Source organism: Gymnodraco acuticeps, unplaced genomic scaffold, assembly GCF_902827175.1.
Source record: "Gymnodraco acuticeps unplaced genomic scaffold, fGymAcu1.1, whole genome shotgun sequence".
Lineage (NCBI taxonomy): Eukaryota > Metazoa > Chordata > Actinopteri > Perciformes > Bathydraconidae > Gymnodraco > Gymnodraco acuticeps.
The window spans coordinates 4,763-27,753 of record NW_022990875.1 but is presented as its reverse complement, the minus strand read 5'-3'; the positions used below and the strand labels follow the sequence as shown (position 1 = coordinate 27,753).

The following is a 22,991-nucleotide window of genomic DNA, read 5'->3' as shown; positions in this document are numbered from 1 at the left end:
CAGAGTTTTCTTTGGTTTTCTGTAATGTCTTTTGCCATTTTTTTCTTCAGCTCATGAGCTATGTGGTCGATGATTTCGCCACAGGTTTTATTGGAGTGCAAAACCCTGCCCACGTTCAGCCCATTCAGTTTCTGTACATTCAAATCAATTGGCATGTCTGTGAATGGCCGGCTATGTTTGCCAATTTTATATGCCGTTCGAAAAACTCTGATAGTGGTGTCTAATTCAGATTTATGCATAGACTGCACTTGATGTTGAATAGTTTCACATGAAGCAGATGTAAGGATGTCAGCAGCTTTTACATGGGCTTGTGATTCTTTATGTTCTTTGATTTTTTTCTCAGGCTAGCTTGTTGTTTGCCCTTGTCAACACCGAAATGAGACACTGCACACTCACCCCATTCAGTTGACAGTTTCAGTCCTTGTCCAGTGTGTATTCCCACAGATTTGACATCTCTGCATATCCGACATCCTAGCTTCTTATCTTTAAGAAGGAGCCATGCATTGGTCTTGCAAAAATATTGCACCTGGTCCGTTGTCCAGCAGTCAGGTGCATCGCTTTGCCCGGTGTTGGTGGTGGCAGTTGCGCCAGCAGCAGCTAAGGTTAGAGGCTCTGGAGGAGGCGGCGGAGCTAGTGCTAATGATAATGCACTAGAACTTGGAGCAGGAGGATCAACCAAAGAAAGCTCCCCATCAGACACAATTTCCAACACAGGCACAGCATTCTCTGTATTTGAAGTTTCTTCCGGCGACAACCGTTGTCTTTTTGCACTTTTATTAATCCACGCTAACATTTTAGAAATGCTAATTTGTGACGTGACTTGCTTTCCTTCTCTCGGGGGGGCGTGCCTGCTCTGTTCTATCACTCTACATAGCCACCCACTGGGTGGGAGTTGCACTGCATAAACACAACACACGTGCATCTAGGTATGTAAATTGTAAAGCATTAAAACATGGTTTTACTAACAGTTTTCAGTATGTTGTTACTTCGGCATTATTATTATTATTATTTTGAAACGTGTATTACTATTAAATCACGGTCAAATAGGTTAATTTTGACATAGTCGTTTCCACCACAGTATTTACATGGAGAAGATAAGCCCCGCCCCCTCTCCAGCACGTTCTGTTTGAATGACAGGGGTAAACAGCTGACAGCCGCTGTGAAACTCCAGCGGTTAGAGCGATGAGAATGTCCGTTCGGCACCTCATGACGCATCTACTGAGTACCGGGCGGCTGTATATATATATATGGATGTATAATAAGAACGGCGGGAGAGTGTTGAGTACTGGCACGGTGCATGAGTACCGGAGTACCGCCAGCATGCCGGTACTGAGCAAGAAGTGCCGGTACTCCATGGGTCAGAACCAGAAGTGCCGGTGTTGTGTCACATTATGCCTCCCCGTCATGAAATGCCCCCCCTTGTCACGGGAACGCGCATTTCTAAATGACACGTTTCACCTCTAAATGACACGTTAACACCATAGGTTTACACCTTAAAACGATGTTTAAAACGAAAAGTAAAGTAAAAGTTTTTTGGGGGGGGGGGCATTTTATGACAGGCCTAGCCATCACAATATGCCCCCCCTTGCTATCTTACAAAATAAAAGTCTCACAATCATGAAACTTGCTCCATTTATTGGTACCAGTCCTAGAACCATACCCTGAAAAATTATTGAGGGTGGGATTCATAGAAACCTATTTTGGTGGGGGGGGCATTATATGACAGGCCTGGCCATCACAATATGCCCCCCCTTGCTATCTTACAAAATAAAAGTGTCACATTCATGAAACTTGCTCCATTTATTGGTACCAGTCCTAGAACCATACCCTGAAAAATGCTTGAGGGTGGGATTCATAGAAACCTCTTTTGGTGGGGGGGGGGGGGATTTTATGACAGGCCTGGCCATCACAATATTCCCCCCCTTGCTATCTTACAAAATAAAAGTGTCACATTCATGAAACTTGCTCCATTTATTGGTACCAGTCCTAGAACCATACCCTGAAAAATGCTTGAGGGTGGGATTCATAGAAACCTCTTTTGGTGGGGGGGGAATTTTATGACAGGCCTGGCCATCACAATATGCCCCCCCTTGCTATCTTACAAAAATAAAAGTGTCACATTCATGAAACTTGCTCCATTTATTGGTACCAGTCCTAGAACCATACCCTGAAAAATGCTTGAGGGTGGGATTCATAGAAACCTCTTTTGGTGGGGGGGAATTTTATGACAGGCCTGGCCATCACAATATGCCTCCCCTTGCTATCTTACAACATAAAAGTGTCACATTCATGAAACTTGCTCCATTTATTGGTACCAGTCCTAGAACCATACCCTGAAAAATGCTTGACGGTGGGATTCATAGAAACCTCTTTTGGTGGGGGGGGCATTTTATGACAGGCCTGGCCATCACAATATGCCCCCCCTTGCTATCTTACAACATAAAAGTGTCACATTCATGAAACTTGCTCCATTTATTGGTACCAGTCCTAGAACCATACCCTGAAAAATGCTTGACGGTGGGATTCATAGAAACCTCTTTTGGGGTGGGGTGCATTTTATGACAGGCCAAACAATAGTTGCATTGGTTGAAATGACAGTGGACAGTTAATGATGGTTCCTTCGGGGCATTATGTGCATCCAGGGCACAAGTACGGTTGATCAACTGGCAGCCTTTGTACACATTGGTGGTGGTACCACTGCTGACAAATGTCACAGCAAATCTGAGAAAACAATAAATACTTGTTATGTAAGGTATGCATTATGGGATTTTGTTATGATATTAGAATATCTCTAATGTATTTCCCACTAACATTCTAACCATTCCTTCAATAATCGAAATCTTTCAAAAACATAAATGTTGTGTTATGAGAAAGAAATACATTTTCAACAAAAATGTATGGAAAAACAAGCAAAACATTAACCCTTTATCAGTTAATGCTGAAGATGCCAAATATAGTAGCAATTACCAACGCAAATGTTATGTTGATAAAGTCTGGAAACATATTTCTGCTAATTTTCTTTATTTGTAATGTGCAATAGGAAATTACCCAATGTTCTTCATCCTGCTCCTCCATAACGCAGTAAAAGCAAAGCCTGCTTAGATCATCTGTTGAGACAAAACGTAATCAATATCTTCAGATAAACCACATTGCAGATTTGGGGTCAAGGTGACCCATTCCAATTTTTGACTAAAAGGTCAATTATATAAGGACACATTTGTTGTGGTCTTTTATTATTTTGTGTGAAGAAAAGGCAAAACACACACAAACACATAGATTTTCTAAATGTTTAAATCTGAGCACAGAGGAGCCATCTGCTCCTTCTTTCACTCTCTCCTTACCCTCTTTAGAATGGGAACCTGCACAATGTCATTACAAAACATCCAAAAACTTCTTTCGCACTGTACGCATCAATTTAAGTTTGGTTCTCATGGTTCTTTTGTTGTTCATCACATTAGCTTTACAGCTTTGATTATAATAAGTTCAAGGTAAAAATTAACTGAGGATATCAGTTAAAAGTAATACACACCGATGAGCACATTGAAAGGAGGAAGATGGGGAAATCTCACATCTTAAATAAACCACAGAATTGAAAGGGTGTGTTAGAGTGTGACGTGTGTAGCCTATATGAAATTGCAATTGAAGATGCCTGCCTGCGATGCTTCATATGTTATCTGTTTGGAGTTGAGATACACAATATACTGTACGTAGTGACTATTTACCCTAATCTATACTTAAGCCACTGTGTTGCTTTTAAAACCCTGATAATGTCCCTGGTCAACAGTACCAATGGTCCAAGCAGTGATACAATACAACAATTTGCATGGCACATTATTAATATACTAGGTTATTGATGCATACTTATGAGATACAATTAATAAAAGTAACTACATGAAGTCATTGACAATGTTGAGAAAAGGTAACAAACCAGATTCTCTGAGGAGAGAAGTAGCAATGTCCAGCCTCAGCTCGTGCACTGCCTTCTGTGAGGTTTCAAACTCAATTGCCTCCCCCAGTAAAATCTTCTCTGCAAACTGAAGAGAACCTTGATTAGTATATGGACTGCATGGTCTATGATTTTACCCTCAAATGGAATACAGACAAATGACCCAACAGATTTAAAGAATGACATGTTGTATATGTGTAGTTTGACACAATTCAATACATCTTTGATCAAGATGTATAAAAGCAAGTCAAGATATTCAGTCTAATTGCTACTGAATTTGAGTTTGAGAGTAATGTTTGGCTAAATGCATTTCACACTCACTTTTAAGGCCAGGACACCACAGGATGTGCTGTCTTGTTGGCGATTATGGGGGAGGGTGCTGCATGTCCATCTTGACACCTTGCAGCCTTTCATCCTCATAAAGGCTCTACAGTATGTATATAGTACATGTGTCAAGATGCAGCACATCATTGTCAAAATACTCATACAACACCGGAACTAGTACACTGTATCAAATGTACCTTGTAGACTGCAGGCACACCTTCGTTTTGCCTTTCCCTTCTCCAAGTGGATCCAAGAAGAGGGTTTTCTTCTCATGGGGGTACATTACCTTTTATTATTCACATGGAAACACAACATGCATTAGGCAGGAACCATACATTACGCAGGTACGATGTAGGGTATTGTTTAGATTTGATCAATAATAAGTGACAGCATGTATGTGTGGCCCGGTTATCTTGCAAATCACTAATTATATATGGTGTATACAGCACTATAGATACAGATTGGAGCTTAAAATATGCTCCTATTCTCACCACCAACATCCAATGATGGTTCTCGTTCACAATTCCCACGATGACTGTGTGCCATTGGATCAACCTGAGAGTAGTTGCAAAAGTATTACATTCCTGTTGAAAAATGCACATTTGCAACATTTACAAAAGCAAAGTCATTCCAATCATGTACATACCCGGATTCTTCCAAATTTGTGTTTCCAGATGGCGGTCATAGCGTAGCTGTCAATAACAGCTGCTTGACCGTCATTGCGCTGGTTGATTTTTCTGGGTATGGTTCTAGGACTGGTACCAATAAATGGAGCAAGTTTCATGAATGTGACACTTTTATTTTGTAAGATAGCAAGGGGGGGCATATTGTGATGGCCAGGCCTGTCATATAATTCCCCCCCCCACCAAAAGAGGTTTCTATGAATCCCACCCTCAAGAATTTTTCAGGGTATGGTTCTAGGACTGGTACCAATAAATGGAGTAAGTTTCATGAATGTGACACTTTTATTTTGTAAGATAGCAAGGGGGGGCATATTGTGATGGCTAGGCCTGTCATAAAATGCCCCCCCCCCCAAAAAAAGGAGGTTTCTATGAATCCCACCCTCAAGCATTTTTCAGGGTATGGTTCTAGGACTGGTACCAATAAATGGAGCAAGTTTCATGAATGTGAGACTTTTATTTTGTAAGATAGCAAGGGGGGGCATATTGTGATGGCCAGGCCTGTCATATAATGCCCCCCCCCACCAAAAGAGGTTTCTATGAATCCCACCCTCAAGCATTTTTTAGGGTATGGTTCTAGGACTGGTACCAATAAATGGAGCAAGTTTCATGAATGTGACACTTTTATTTTGTAAGATAGCAAGGGGGGGCATATTGTGATGGCCAGGCCTGTCATATAATGCCCCCCCCACCAAAATAGGTTTCTATGAATCCCACCCTCAATAATTTTTCAGGGTATGGTTCTAGGACTGGTACCAATAAATGGAGCAAGTTTCATGATTGTGAGACTTTTATTTTGTAAGATAGCAAGGGGGGGCATATTGTGATGGCTAGGCCTGTCATAAAATGCCCCCCCCCCCAAAAAAAGGAGGTTTCTATGAATCCCACCCTCAAGCATTTTTCAGGGTATGGTTCTAGGACTGGTACCAATAAATGGAGCAAGTTTCATGAATGTGAGACTTTTATTTTGTAAGATAGCAAGGGGGGGCATATTGTGATGGCCAGGCCTGTCATATAATGCCCCCCCCACCAAAAGAGGTTTCTATGAATCCCACCCTCAAGCATTTTTCAGGGTATGGTTCTAGGACTGGTACCAATAAATGGAGCAAGTTTCATGAATGTGACACTTTTATTTTGTAAGATAGCAAGGGGGGGCATATTGTGATGGCCAGGCCTGTCATATAATGCCCCCCCCACCAAAATAGGTTTCTATGAATCCCACCCTCAATAATTTTTCAGGGTATGGTTCTAGGACTGGTACCAATAAATGGAGCAAGTTTCATGATTGTGAGACTTTTATTTTGTAAGATAGCAAGGGGGGGCATATTGTGATGGCTAGGCCTGTCATAAAATGCCCCCCCCCCCCCCCCCCAAAAAAAAAGAGGTTTCTATGAATCCCACCCTCAAGCATTTTTCAAGGTATGGTTCTAGGACTGGTACCAATAAATGGAGCAAGTTTCATGAATGTCACACTTTTATTTTGTACGCATAGCATTTATGCTGACAAAGACTATGTAACATTTGTAAACATATTTTGATTATTAGATGACAACTATGTAAAATTAAACAATACATTTTAAAGCACGTTTATACAGACAGGACGTAACAATAATGATAAAAAAAAACATTTAAAAAAACAAACTGAAAAGGAAGTGACGAACGAATTTCGACACCTCAAATACGGAGCGAAAAGTTAAACCAGAAGAATCAAGACTATGAGCTACCACTAAACAACTCACAGTCTGAAAATTACCATTAATAAAAACCCTGAACGTTTACTTTTCGTTTTAAACATCGTTTTAAGGTGTAAACCTATGGTGTTAACGTGTCATTTAGAGGTGAAACGTGTCATTTAGAAATGCGCGTTCCCGTGACAAGGGGGGCATTTCATGACGGGGAGGCATAATGTGACACAACACCGGTACTGCGTACCGGTGAGTACCGGCCCAATTCCAGCACTGCTCGTACAGTCCATCGTTATTGTAGTCCACAGGGAACCCGAAATGTTCCCACACAGCTGATTTAAAAGAAGCAGGTGGGTTCTAGCTCCTGTGTGTTATCTGAAATCGCCATACTAACTTTTCTTCTTCTTGTATTTTGTTCGTTTTGTTGTTGTGTTTCTTCTTGTTCTTCATTTGTTGTTTAAGGGCGGCTGGCAAACAGCTTTTAGGCGCAATACCGCCCCCTGGATTATATATAGTGTAGTGGATACTGCCCTGAATGACACTTTTTTCACACTCATAAAAAAAAGGCGTATTCGTCGTGTGACTGCGTGTGCCGAACCGTGACGTCCGAACCGTGACGTCCGAACCGTGACGGTACGGGACGAATACGGATACCGTTACACCCCTAGTGTGCATGCTACCTGCTGGTTTAGAGCCGCGTACGCGTGCTCTGACCCCAGGCAGGATTCGCATACTGTGTGCTGGTCATAACTCATTATGAACCCAGAGCCACATGAGGGACAATCTCTCACACAATTGTTACTCATGTTTACTCTGCAATTGAAGTGTCTCTTGTGCTTCAGTAACGGGGTGCTGAAGAAAAGAGGGAGCAGATTGTCGGGCCTCCTTCCTATTTATACCGGAAGGGAGCCCGAGGGTGGGGCCCACCTTGCGGGTGGGCGTGGACTACAAGTGTTTCAGTGCTGCGCGGGTGCGCAGGGGGATTACCCAATAGCGATAGCCTTAGAGGGCGAAGCCATATACAAAATAGAACTGCAAATCCTCACAGAGAGAGAGGAAAAGAGAGCGCTTCCGCTCATTTCTCCCGTGTTATTATCCAAAGTTAATGTAAACTTGAATAATGTACTTCATTTGAATGTAATAATTATGTTGGTTGTTATTTGTGTTGTTCATGTATTGTTTGTTGTTGTTCATGTATTGAAAAATGAATCTGAACTTTTCGATCCGTTACGATTATAAACTGAAGCAATACAAAAATGAGCCCCATTAACTGAGTTTTAAACATCGCTTTAAATGGAAGATCCTCATAGCCCCCACCCGATCGGATCGGTATCGGCCGATACTGATTCCGGCGATCGGCCCCAAAATGCCCGATCGGAGCATCCCTAGTTATCTATTAGACTCGAGCATGTATGAACACACAATGCTTGATATTTTTACCATTATGAGCCTGAGACAGCTTGCTGAGATAAATAGGACTCACTATGACTCTGTAAGCCAAGCATGAAGTTTCAGCAATCTGCTATTCCACGCCAAATATTTCACAAAGTCATTCATCAGTATCATTGTCAAGAACTGTGGAGATGAAAAGCAATGAGTTTCACATGAGCTGAGGCAGGGATTGGTCTTCTTAATGTTTCCATGGGATATGCACCGAGCCAAGGGAGGGAATAAACATGCAGCATTCGTCTGTCACAGAGACGGATAGCATGACAGGCTGATATGTATGCAAACACACAGGCATGCTGATAAACAGGCGGATACACAGATGGATGGCCACAAACTGGCTGAGACAGAACAAAATACCTAGAAGACAAAGAGTCAGACGACAGACTAAAATGGAGGCACATATCAATGAAAGTGACAGCAGCCTATCAGGGAGGAGGTCAGTTTACATAACACACTGTGGCAGCCATGATGGAGTTCTTAACACTGAACAACATAACTGAGCACCTCATTCTACATCCTTTATATTATTAAATATTCTACCATTACTTCAGCAGAGCCAGTTACAGCAGCTGTGATCGCTGCCTTTGTAACCTCTGTGTATCAGGTCAGTACTGCTCCCCCATGTGCTCTCTCCCTAATGAAAAACAGACAGCTACTTTGAGTTTCTGCACAGGCTGTGCCACAACTGTAAGGTGATTTACTACAGGGCATAAAAGCTCAATATGTCAGACACACACCATGTGTGATGCGTTGCTGGCGTGCCAGGTCAACACACTCTCACTCCATAATCGTCCAGGAGCGATGTTTGGTCAGGGTCCCGTAACGTGCAGTTGTGACGCTCCTAGGCTACTTCAGCTTCATAAAGGGACGCAAATAGCTTTCAACTGATTGCAATGTATTCCCATCTGCGGCGGGATTTGACGCTCATGGAAGCACGGCATTCGCTTGTGTCGGCTGCCCTTAAAGGCAATGTGAGCGTCCATTCTCATTGGATAACGGAGAATTGTACACCCGGAAGTAAGTATTCCCCTTACTGTCGATTGATTTTACAGTGATATCTGCACTACTCATCAACTCAAAAACACCAGATTATCCTTGTTAATTACACAACATTGATTGGTTTAAATTGTGTGCAATGCTTTTGTATTTTTCCCTTTCGATTCGGAGAAACAAATATTTTTCCGGAGTAAAGGATGGCAGAAGACACTACACTACCCAGAATCCCCAGCTATCGTTTAGGACTACACCATGTGCTCTGTTTGACAAACCCCGTTTTTTTTCACCATTCATTCCAATGAAAGAGAATGAATGTCACGTGATCTTCAAATTTCTCCCTGCAGAAAAAAAAAACATGGCCGAACTTCGTTTTATTCTGGGTGGAAAATGCCTATTTTAAAGTTAGTTTGGCCATTAAAATGCGTTTTGATGTCATTTGATGCGAGAAATATGAGTTGTTATTTCAGATTATGTGTGCAGTGGATGTACATGATCTTTAGTTTGCTAGCTATTACGAAGAATACTTCAGGAAATTGCGTCCATAGAAAGTGTTCATTGTTACCAAGGTGGTTGCTAGGGACGCTGCTATCGATATTATTTATGTTATGTTGTGTAACTGTTTAATGGTGTTATCTTTATTGCTACCCCCTTCCCCGTCAATCTATAGTGTTGGTCCACAGCGCAAACGTATTAGTTTAACAAAATTCGCATCTAAAGATACGTTATTTTCCCCTGTGCAATTCCAGTCTCACATCTCACAGCACATCATCATTAACAAATACCGGAAACAGACCGAAAACATTTAAAAACAATTAAATAATACTTTATTCCGAGTGTGCTTGCTTTTCTCTTTGAAAGTCATCACATAACGGCATTGTAATACACGGTTCGGCTGCATTACATATTACATATCTGCCGTAGTTCTCTATTTATAGAGCCCTGATGAGAAGACTTCTAGACAAACATGAGGAACTGAAAACGTGACGTGGATCATAAATATATCAGCAATTAAACAACATCTTACATTTCTTTTCACACAATACGTCTCCTTGCAGTATCAACACTAATTCGGCTGTCTTTTATATTTGATCCAATTGGTGCATAGGCTATATTTATACCATAAAGGTGCACAGCTGATATAAAAGGACACCTAGTGGTTAAAGCATGTTATTGAATTTCATTATTTGTATTATTAGATATTAATAGGATCCATATAAAGTATATTCATTACTCGTTATTCTCTACTAATAGTTAATTAAAGACTGTATATAATGACTATTTTGCACATCCCTTTCAAGATTTCAAGATTTTCTAAGGTTTATTGACATATCATATACACAACTATGGTGTAGTTATGCATTGAATGAAAAACTAGGGTCGCAGGTTCCTTAATAGTGCATTACAAGACATCTATCAATATTTGTGCATACCTCCAGCAATGTTAACTATGTTGAAGCACTTATTTTAACTGATATTATACATATGTATTATACTCTTATAAGATGTATGTAGATATTTAATCTCCGGCCTTGTCAGGTATTGAACAATCAATAAATAAAGAACACAGAATTGTTCAATATAAAACACAGAATTTGTGTGATTATACTAAATGATTTACAAATAAACACCACTGCATATTTACAACTGTTACACATGCTGATGTAACGCAAATGTTTCCAACTTGGGATCAATAAAGTATATCTTATCTTAACATGATCGATGGCTACTGCCATATTTGCAAAATGTGCCTCTGAACCTTGACAAGTGCATGTTTCAGGCTTATCAATTAATGTAATGTAATGTAATGTTATCAATTAACAACAGGAGGGGTCACAAACATAAGACCAGCTGTTAAATAAAGCTCTTCTGACCTTAGCTGGCATGTGGGTATATATATTAATGCTGCCCATTATGGGCACTAGCAATTTTCACCCATTTATTAATGATATGTTTTAAATTTGAGTGTTTCCTATCCCCTAAACCTCCAGGGATGTACACAGTTTAATACTGGCAACTTTTTATTATGGGAAATACGAAAACGTCTTTTAAAATTACAACTCCCAGTAGAGACGTACCATAGATAGAGAACATGTTGCGAAACACAATAGCCAGCATGTGTAGTTCTATCTATGCCACAATTTTAGATGCGGATTTTGTTAAACTAATACCTTTGCACTGTGGACCAACACTATACATTGACGGGGAAGGGGGTAGCAATAAAGATAACACCATTAAACATTTACACAACATAACAGAAATAATATCGATAGCAGCGTCCCTAGCAACAAGTAACAAGTAGTTAATAATAATAAAAGATATTAAGAAAAAAGCCTTTTAAACAGTCATTAAAAAGCAACACAATCTACCTGCATTGCATTACTCTAAACGTGTAATAACATGCTTTAACCAGTAGGTGGTTTGGGTTAAAAAGCTGTCAAGTTTACAGTGTTAACAAAATAAAACATACTGCTGTTTCTGGTTTAGTTTACGACGGATATATTTAGTTATTGTTTTGACATTTGTAACACAAAAGCGATGGAAAAAACCCACAGCAACACAGAAAAGATGGTCTTAACATGACCCAGCGGTCTAGTAGTTAATAAAAAACAATAATATCAAAACAAAATATTACTACTAACTTTATTGTGAAATTCAAACTGAACGGTAAAAGAATAGTTTCCGGTCTATTCTGAACCCGATCTCTGTAGATAAATAAAAATAAAGAACTACGACAGATGTGTAATATATTTAATGCAGCCGAACCATTTATTACAATGCATTCATGTGATGAATTTCAAAGAGTAAAGCAAGCACTGCTGAATAAAGTATGATTTTATCTTTTACGAAACGTTTTTTTTCATATGGAGGTCAACCAATCACAGAGCTAATCACGGGGTTTGTCAAACTGAGCACATGGTGTAGTCCTAAACGATAGCTGGGGATTCTGGGTAGTGTAGTGTCTTCTGCCATCCTTTACTCTGAAAAAATATTTGTTTCTCCGAATCGAAGGGGAAAAATACAAAAGCATTGCACACAATTTAAACCAATCAATGTTGTGTAATTAACAAGGATAATCTGGTGTTTTTTAGTCGATGAGTAGTGCAGATATCACTGTAAAATCAATCGACAGTAAGGGGAATACTTACTTCCGGGTGTACAATACTCCATTATCCAATGGGAATGGACGCTCACATTGCCTTTAAGGGCAGCCGACACAAACGAATGCCGTGCTTCCATGAGCGTCAAATCCCGCCGCAGATGGGAATACATTGCAATCAGTTGAAAGCTATTTGCGTCCCTTTATGAAGCTGAAGGAGCCTAGGAGCGTCACAACTGCACGCCACGGGACCCTGACCAAACGTCGCTCCTGGACGATTATGGAGTGATCATAGTCCCATGACATGGCCATTTCTACTGATCATAATTCCATTGTTGAGGCCTACTAGAATAGATTTACATTGTGCAATGTTCCAAAATCACATTGGTTTCTCATACAGCATCTCTGTATATTATGTGTATTCACTCTCTCTGAACATCAGTGATTATGTGTTACAATGGCATTTGTTAGCAACCAGAAAATGACACCAGTAATGACAAACAGATGAGAATGCTGCGTGGGGTCTGGGTGTCGTGTTGGTGGGACGTTGCGGGGCTCGCTGCTCCGCCCTTTGAGGCTCGAGGAGCAGACAGTGTGAGCTGGATTACTGGTGTCGTTTCCTGGTTGCTGCGTGGGGTCTGTGAGACAGCGAGACACTCAGCCTGAGCACACAGCCACGGCTGAGAAAAGATAAGGCTGAGTGAGTGTGTGTGTGTGTGTGTGAGGAGCCGTTACGTCACTATGACCGTTACGTCACTATGACCAGAAAGTTAAAAATGGAAAAATAAAAATCTCCAACGAGGTGTTCTGGGGCAGCATAGACAGGTATTTTCTGTGTTTTACTCGCTACAGGGTGTACTTTGAGGGTTTGTGACTTTGCAAACCGTTTACATGCATATAAAGCTACACAAGGGGACGGGTAATAACCAGAAAAGCATGTCTTGGGACCTTTAAATGATTTGACCAGAGGGTCGATTATAAGCAACGCTGATAAACCCAAATCATAAAAAGTTTACAATAAACAAAATAGAAGCAGAATGCATGCTCAGTGTCTGTAACAAAAAACACAACGATGCTGAAAGAGTGTGTTTCAGAGAAACATGTGCAACATAAATGTCGAACTGGAAGTTTTATAAAGACTCCTGTGGATATATTTACAAAAAGGAGATTTTTTTATATATTTTATGTTGGGTCTCTTTCTTCGCCTCTGGGGCCAGCTGGATCCAACAAGTAACCATAGCAACCCAGTACAAAGTGAGATTCACATGGCTTGATAACATGAGAAATGCAATAACATCAGGGGTACACGGTTCTGTCGCTGCCTGTGTGTGTGTGTGTGTGTGTGTGTGTGTGTGTGTGTGTGTGTGTGTGTGTTTGTGTTTTTTTTTTATCTAACATGAATGGATGAAATTTGCAAAAGTTGAAATGTTGTGCTTATTGTCTATTCAAAATATCAAAACAAGTTTGTAATACATGTATGTTCTACAAGCTTGCAGAAATCCATCATCCATTTCAACTTTGTGAAATTCCAGAATATAAATGGTGTAATATGGTTTTTAAGATCATTTTCCAATTGAAATGTCTCAATTAAAGCCAACAAGCGATCTATACTTAGATTAATTAGCTAGCTGTTATGATTGGCTAATGATCCGGCTTAATTCAGGACAGCTCTCGTTCAAACTGATTATTGACTATTATTCTGTAATATATATATATATATATATATATATATATATATATATATATGTATAAACTTCATTGGCACAGAATCTGCCCTACTCAAGGTGTCCAACAACATTCTCCTCTCTGCTGACTCTGGTTCCCTCTCAATTCTCATTCTCCTTGACCTAACAGCCGCATTTGACACGATCAACCATTCCATCCTCATCAACCGCCTCCAGTCTTCCATTGGCATTACCGGTACTGCCCTCTTCTGGTTTAAATCCTATCTCTCTGACAGACATCAATTCATCTCCATTAACAACTCCAAATCCCCCACAGCCCCCGTCAATCATGGCGTCCCTCAGGGTTCTGTACTTGGTCCCCTTCTGTTCATCATCTACATCCTCCCAATTGGACAAATCCTCTGTCAACACCAACTCCAGTTCCACTGTTATGCTAATGACACACAGCTCTACCTCTCAACAAAATCAATTTCTCCAACCACACACTCCCAGCTCAGCACCTGCCTCACTGACATTACAATTTGGATGCAAAACAATTTTCTAAAACTTAACTGTGACACATCGGAACTTATAATCATTGGCCCAAACTCACTTACCCGCTCAACCCAAGATTTTTCTCTTACCATCGATGGCTCCATTGTCAACCCCTCCACTCACATCCGTAACCTTGGCATCATCCTCGACCCCACCCTCACTTTCCTCCCTCACGTCAACCAGGTCACAAAAAACGCTTTCTTCCATTTAAAGAACATCGCTCGCATCACACCTTCCCTCTCATCGACCGCTGCTGAAACTCTGATCCATGCCATTATAACATCCCAACTGGATTACTGCAGCATACTTTTTGGATCACCTGCATTCACACTAAAAAAACATCAATATGTCCAAAACTCAGCTGCCCTCTTGCTCACCTCCACCCGATGCTCCGACCACATCACCCCTATCCTCCATGACCACCACTGGCTCCCCATCAAACATCGCATTGACTTTAAAATATTACTTTTCACTTTCAAAGCCCTCAACAACCTTGCCCCCCTACCTCTGTGACCTCATCCAACGACACACACACCCCCACCTCAGGTCTGCTGAAGCTAACCTACTGCAGCCCATCAGGACAAAGCTCCGGACCTGGGGGGACAGGGCCTTCGCAGCAGCCTCCCCCACACTCTGGAACTCCCTCCCCAGCCACGTCAGATCCGCCAACACTCTCACATCATTCAAACAATCCCTCAAAACTCACATTTTCACCCTTCAACTCCTAATAAATTAACCCCTTGCCCTTATTCCTCCTAGCTTAGCACTTTCTACTTTTGTTGTTATTTTTGTTTTACTTGCTTGTAAGCACTTTGAGCACCAGGAAAAGCGCTTTATAAATGTAATGTATTATTATTTAGTGGGAATGCTGTTTACAGCATTCCCACTAACTGTTCTTCTACGGACTAATTTTTATTATTATTATTCCGCCGGTATTTTGGCCCTCTTCTTCTCCCGCATTGAACATCGCAGAAACTCCGTTCAAACATCAAAACGTTCAGCTCGGTCGGGAATCGATGGCTATTACTTTTCTCATTCATAACTTTCATAATTCCAGAGATACATCCCATAATACATCACATTTTTAACCATTGAAGTCAATGGAGAAATTCTTCAGACTTCAACAAATCTTCATGCGATTCAACTGCTAACTGTTCATTCATACTTTCACTCAGAAACCTCATTCCAACTTTAAAATGTTACAAATATTTCTGATATTATCCGTGTAAAACAACTTTTAAATCTGATTCTTACTTTTAGAGATATTAACATTTGTTCAGACCTTGTTTTAGAGATTTTCTTCACATTTTAACATTAACTAGAGTGCGTGATGTCACAGCTAGAGGGTAGAACATCTTGAAATTTGCCTTCATATATTTTTTTAAAACTGCCATAATTCCCAAACCCTACATTCCTGAGACATACTATTTCATGATAAACGTAGGAAAACATCTCGTAGCTTGAAAAATGACAAATAATTAAGCAAAAAATAATTAAACAAAATATCTCTTAAGGGCATGAAGGGACAAAAACGTTCAACATTCCTCCATTGAAGCCCATTGTAATTTCAGGCAGATATTTCCTCACGGCAGCAGCCGCACACCTTTAGTTAAACTGCCAAAAAGGCCACATTATTAACCCGAAACTACACAAAAATTACACTTCAGATACTCAACTTCCTTGACATGCTTCACGTTTTGAAATTTCACAGATATCTGTTACGGTTCTTCCACAAAACGTTCACATGTAGGAGGTTCATCTCTCATTCAGAACAATGGAAACCTGTGATCTCTACAGAGCTCGTTAGCTCAACTATAAACACCTGTGTAATGGAACACGATGATGTCATCGCTCCAACTGACATGCTCAGAGCAGCAGACTTCAGATAGCAGTGTGCTAACAATCCAGCCTTGAGATTTCTTCAAATGCCGTTGCCATGGCAACACAATGCTCGCCTTGAAACACGGTTTTCTCATAGCTTCACTGAAAATACTCCAAACAGCCCAGAACTTCACAGGTTTGATAACGATGCAGCCATCAATGCATCTAAGCGTAGTATGGGATGTCATCAAATGCCGTTGCCATGGCGACAGACCACTCGCCATGAAACACGATGAGGCTGTAAATCCAATCGACACGGTCCAATTGTCCTCCAATCTTCACTTGTATATCACCGGTCCATGCCTCAACAGCTCCACGACAAATCTGAGATCTCACCATATGCCGTTTCCATGGAAACGCATCCCTCGCCATAAAACATGATGTCGCTATAACTCCTATGAAAATGTTTCAAAAGTGCTCAAACTTGACATTTGTGCTAACAGTCCAGCCGTGAAGACATCTATGGGACAGTTTTGAGATTTCTTCAAATGCCTTTGCCATGGCAACACAATGCTCGCCATGAAACACGGTTTTCTCATAACTTCAGTGAAACTGCTCCAAACGCCCCAAAACTTCACAGGTTTGGTAACAATGCAGCCATCAACGCATCTAAGCGTATTACTGTGTGTCATCAAATGCCGTTGCCATGGCGACAGATCATTCGCCATCAAGTTAGTTCAGAAATTTGCAGTTCAAATATTCTGCTGCTTTTCCAAACCTTTTTACTTTCTTTTCTTCTCTCATCACACATTCAAGCCCCCTGTGTTCATGTATCATTTCAATCTAAATTCTTCACTTTCTTCTTACACATTACATTTCAGCATAGAAGTTTAGCGTCAGCTTTTCAGCATAAAGCATTCCCACTAGCAATTTCTTCAGGAATTGCATTCTCTAGTTATTATTATTATTGGTAAGATATTTAGTGGATACAAAATAGCTTACAAGCGGGACCTCTTCTATTAGATTCTTCCTAATTCAGGGTCGGCGTCATGGGGTGACATTCACGGGCCATCCCCCCCAAAACGAGTCACTGTGCCCCCCCAATGCAGGGCAGGCAAGCCCTGCCACTTTGCCGGTTTAAAAAAAAAAAAAATCATATTATAAGTGAAAACGTTTCCACTAAATGTTTTTTGTGTGAAATAAATCAGAAATAAAGAATACAAATAAAAAACATAGCCTCAGGTGTGCTCACTGCTGCTCGTTGATTGGTGTGTTGCTTGACCAATGACCCCCGACCATTGTTTTGTTGTCATTACGTGGCTGACTGTTTAGTTGTAAGCCCAGTGGCGATCTGTTCATCCGTTATACTGATTATACAGTAAAGCTATCGAAAATAATATGACAGTACAAGTACTTCTGGGTCTCTGCGTTTCATTCAAGCTCGGCTCTGTGTATGTGTGGCACAAGCACATTTTGTTGTTGTTAGCATCTGGTTAGCTAGCTATGCTAACGGATATAAAGAGCTGTTTCTACAACAAGTGTAGAGGAGAGTCCTCTCCTGTCAGAATGAGAGTCTCAGATAAATACAGCTCAGTGAGGTAAGGTCAGGACTCTGTCAGTGTTTAGATGCTATTTTCGGTCAAAATGTACCGGTGTGTTTTACACAGTGATATCTCTGGAACCCCTTATCCAATTTTGATGGTTGACATCTCATTCGAACAGTCAAAGCAAGTAGAATCAAGGGATGATAGACAGAATGACACCAGGGGTGAATTTCATATTATTTTTGGCAGTAAGTTCAAAGATAGTGCTTATTTTACATTACTGTATATTATAAAAATGCTTGCCATGTAGGCTGTGTTTACTGGAGATGGACATGATTTAGTTAGTGTTGTAGCTGAGATTCTTCCCGTTCCAATGATGTATGGAATGTATTGATTTGATGCAAGCAAGCCAGTGTTTCATGTCATGGTCCGGACCCACCGGTGGGCCAATCAAGTTCAGCATTCCCTGTGATGAATATAAAATAAGACACTGATACTGTTTTCTTCAATGAACATTTATTGAAAGAGAAATATACCATAACAGAACATGTGTGTGTGTGTGTGTGTGTGTGTGTGTGTGTGTGTGTGTGTGTGTGTGTGTGTGTGTGTGTGTGTGTGTGTGTGTTCACGTGTGTTCACGCACATGGTTGGCAATACAAAATGGTGGAATGTCACCTCAGGCTCCTCTCCCTCAGGGCTCTCAGGGGCCTCTCCCTCAGGGGCCTCTCCCTGGTCTGTTGTAGGCTCATAGTCTGGATCGCTGTTGTCTTCCATTTCTGAGACCTCTTCCTCTATCTCCTCTTCATCTGGTTCAATCTCCTCTTCATCTGGTTCAAAAATGTGTCCAGAGCCCCTCGTACAGAAAATAGCGTAATCGGTGTCAATGAGTCAAATGTGAGCAAGGCACAAATATAACTGCTTGAGAGCCGGTAAGGGAGGCTCATTTAGTGCGAGAAAGTGAGAGGTTTGTGTTTCTCCAGGGGCACAGAGCTGCACCTGTGAGAAGGTATGATACATTGTATCATACAGCACAAAAAAGGGAGAGATTCCCGTAACGTGCGTGTGTGTGTGTATATAGATGTTTTCCATCTGCAGGATGACCATAATACACTCATACCCATTCATTTTCTATGGCGGTTAAATCTGACCCAAAATATCAAGGGTGTTTCACTGTTGAATAAATCACTCAAAATGCAATGCAAGTGGTGATCATCAAGTGTATATGTTCAGTGGCCTAGTGTGGAGGATAACATAAGGTATTGAGGCAATTGGATGAAAAACACAATATTTATGATTCAAATAAAAGTCATTCGGTCACTTTTGACCCGAAACGCAAGAGAAGGGTTAAGTTATCTCAGTGGGTCTCACAACGGTTTGGTTACCATTTATGTAAACAAGTATTTCCGAGGAACACCTATATATGGAACTGCTACCCCCGCGACCCGACCACGGATAAGCGGGAGAAGATGGATGGATGGATGGACCTTTATATGATCATTATAGTTATTAAAAAATAAGAGAATAAATTAAAAACAGGTATGAAATACTATATGACAGTAAAACAAGAATACAGTTTAAAAGGGGAGTGATTTGAAAAACATGCATAAAGAAAAAGTAAATCTGTTTACAGTTCTGTTTCATATGAGTGTTGAGAGATGTATCCATAGATCTCTTAATTTTGCTCTCAAAGTGCACCAGATTGATGCATTTAACTTCAATATTAAAAAAAAAAATCTTCCCAGGGGAGGTTAGGTCCACCTAAAACATGTTCACATGGATTAGATACTAAATACATTTGCACACTTTTTATATGGTGGCCTATGTCCATATGTTTCTGTTTTTGGTGGTCGTGCCACAACCGTGCATGTATGCACAAGTCATAGGTGCGCTATAAAATAGCACTACACCCTGCAATGTGTGTGAAAACAAGAGACTTTACACCATGTTTTGAAATTGAAGTTGCGTTGGTGTTTGTGTGTTGGTTGGTGAAGGCAGTGTGTGCCCCCCCCGTGGTAAATGATTGCCCCCCCATTCAATTTGTTCCAGAGCCGACCCTGTCCTAATTGTTGAAAGATATCTTTTAAGGATCTGCCCTCCCATATTATCAAGTGAATGGTAAATAAATCCATATTGGTATGTATGGTACTTGTATGGAATGGAGTGCCAAAAGATATATATATATCTATATAGAAAAGATTATTACAAAATTGTAGTGAGAAAAACTTTTCAGCAACACTAAGAATATTGTTGAGACGTCTATCTGTCAAACAGGTGTATATATAGTAATGGTTATAAGTAAAACTAATAGCTTGGAAGAGCAACAATGCCTCTTTTCGTTTTTTTGTAATGAACATATAAACGTTTTTTGTTTTTTTCTAGGGACATTGCACATTAATGAACACTTAAAACAATAAACATTTCAGGTGTAAATATGCCGGATTTAGCTTTGAGCTACTTTCCATCACATAAAACATTTAAGAAAATGACATTTATAAACATAGCAAAAACAAATACATTATGCAAAAAGTGCAAAAGAGCAAGAACAGCATACACAAGTATTTATCACATGGCAATACAATATAGCAGCAACGACATATAAAGTGCAAGAGAAGATACAAGAGATGCATAAAGTGCAAGAGAAGATACCCCTGTATTAAAGTGCATTTAGCGGTGATTGCACATCTGTTTGTTTCTCAACCATTCTTTGAGTTGACCTTTAAAACTATTGAGAGTGGGACAATCCCGTATCTCAGTTGGGAGGCTATTCCAGAATGAGCCAGAACGTTCACTTAAATGTTGTATGGAAATCTTCAAAACGTTAATGTTACTATAACTTTAAATCTGTTTCATAATGCACTTGAGTGAATTTTATGAAACGCCACACATAGAGGAAAACCTTTCGGACTTTGGACTGTAATTATATGGACTGTACTTATCCAGTATTTACGACCCCTCAAAGTGCTTTTACATACTACATGTCATTCACCTATTCACACCCATTCATACAGAGCAGTGTACCTTACTCTAGGAACTAACATTCATACACATTCACACACCGTTGGCCATGCCATCGGGAGCAACTTCAGGGTTAAGTATCTTGCCCAAGGGAACATCGACATGTTGGCTGCGGGCTGGGATCGAACCCACAACCTTCTGGTTGAAAGACGACCGCACTCCCTCGCAGCCAAAGTCGCCCGCACATAATGTACGCTCTGGCAAGAGGACTGCTTAGGAAAGATCAGAAGAAGAGCAGACTTCACATGGCATCACTTCCTGTTCCCTGAGAGAGCAACCTGTCGTTGTGCCTTGGTGGAAAATGCATGAGGGGGGAAAGGTTGCACCTACCTATGACAGACACACAGCCTAGCGGGGCTATGAGTGATGCTGGGGCAAAGCCGTAGGCAGCAAAGTTCCCCAGTTCCCCGAAACCCATGAGAGCCACGCCGCACCACCACGTCCCAGAGGTGTAGTAGGGCTTTGATCCACGCTGGGACTGACGCACATGGGCATATTTCTGTCAGAGAGAGAGGGAGCAGGAGCCAGCGGCATCATATCCTAGGGACCTCATGTGACTATAAAAATGTAGTTTTAAAGATTGACAATTAAATCATCAAATCGATAATGTCGAGTTATCACATTTTTATTTAGTCAGGACAGTCCTGATAATATAATAATACATGGCAATAATATAATATTAATGTAGAATTTTTACCTAAAAATTACAGTAATGGCAGATTTTCCATATTATGATTAAGATCACAAACAACTTCCTGAAATACTACAAATTACTTGAGGTCCACGTTTAGTTCTGTTTAGGGCCAGTAAAATATATAAGACCTTATGATAAATAGGATGAAATGTAAAAGAAAAACGAAATGTTGCTATTATCTGAATCACGCTTGGAAAACAAAAACGATGATCATTTATCAGTTAATGTATTTATAGCTCAGCCTTTAAAGCTTCTCAGTCTGGCAGAGGCAATCATCTATGTTGTATTAAAATAATCAAATTAACTCTCTAAATGACTTGGTTGAATATTTATTGGTAAGCGGATTAAAAACAATGGCGTTCAAGTCACTTGAAATATTGCCTTCAAAAGATCAGAGAGCATCATAAGCATTATAGTAAAGTAGGTCTGTACTTTATTATAATACCTATTATGCTCCCTGATCCTTATGAAAGCACAACAACTTTGCAGTTTGGTTCTTTAAGTGGACAATTGTATTGCTTTTCACAATATGAATATTAAGTAGATTTTAAAGATTCACTTTAATTCATTACAATTCTTAAGCTGCAAAATGGCTGCTGTAGCATGTCAGCAGAACACAGAGTCACTTTCTTATAATGAACACAGAGAATCAACTCTAAATAAAGCATACCGTCAGGAAAATGCAGTCTATAAGTAACTCGTCAAAGACTCTAAGTGCTTCTTACCTGTATGTTGAGTGAAATGCTGATGAGGACGTTCCCACATATGGAGATAATGATTCCCAGGAGATAGGTCTGTGGGAACAAACAGTAATCAGGCAAGATTAGGTAACATTCTACTTGTCACACAACAACTCCAAACACCCCATAGTACTCCCTGCAAGGCTTCACTCCAGCTGCCCCATTTCCAAGACACCGGAGTACTTTTCCCAGGAATAGTTCCGATAGTTTTGCGTTAACACCAAAAAGATCTGGAACTAGAACTTTTTGTTTCGAACCTTTTCACCCCGTAAAACTAAACAAAAAGTTTTCGTGAAGCCGCCATTTTATTTGCTCGCATTAGCATTAGCCCAGCGTACCAACAGAGATAGACTAACTTATGGTGTTACCGTTTAACTGGTTACACCGGGGAACTCGTTACGTTACGTTAACGGTAGGAATGGGGCGTGTACTTTGAGGAGCCATTGTCGAATAACCAGGAAATACACATTTCGATCGCTTCTTTTGTTGTTTACATTTATCTTTTGGTATATTTGGCTCCATAGGAACACTTTGATGCACATTCAGTACCAGTGTGTGAGGTTGTGGTTGCGATGCCGATATCCGGACGCGTAGCTACAGCGAGGACTACAAAATGACAATGAGGTGACTGGGGATGTCTGTTCAAAACATTGCAAACGTGAATAAATCATTTCAAATATGTATTTGTCTCCGACTTTCATTTGTACATCGTTGTTAATGTGATGTTTAGTGGCTTTGATAGCTGTCCATGCCTCCAGACAGCCTAAAAATAAGACACAAG

General features: G+C 40.4%; 1 protein-coding gene across 1 annotated transcript in view; it reads right to left on the bottom strand.

Moving 5' to 3' along the window:
* The window catches only part of LOC117557512 (NIPA-like protein 2), a gene marked incomplete at its 5' end in the record, with an annotated part of 73,638 nt that extends 51,374 nt beyond the window's left edge, over window positions 1-22,264 (bottom strand). Inside the window, 2 exon segments of the mRNA XM_034233390.1 lie at window positions 21,107-21,275; window positions 22,196-22,264. Coding sequence (XP_034089281.1) covers window positions 21,107-21,275; window positions 22,196-22,264 — 238 coding nt within the window.
* Between the last annotated feature and the right edge of the window lie 727 nt (window positions 22,265-22,991).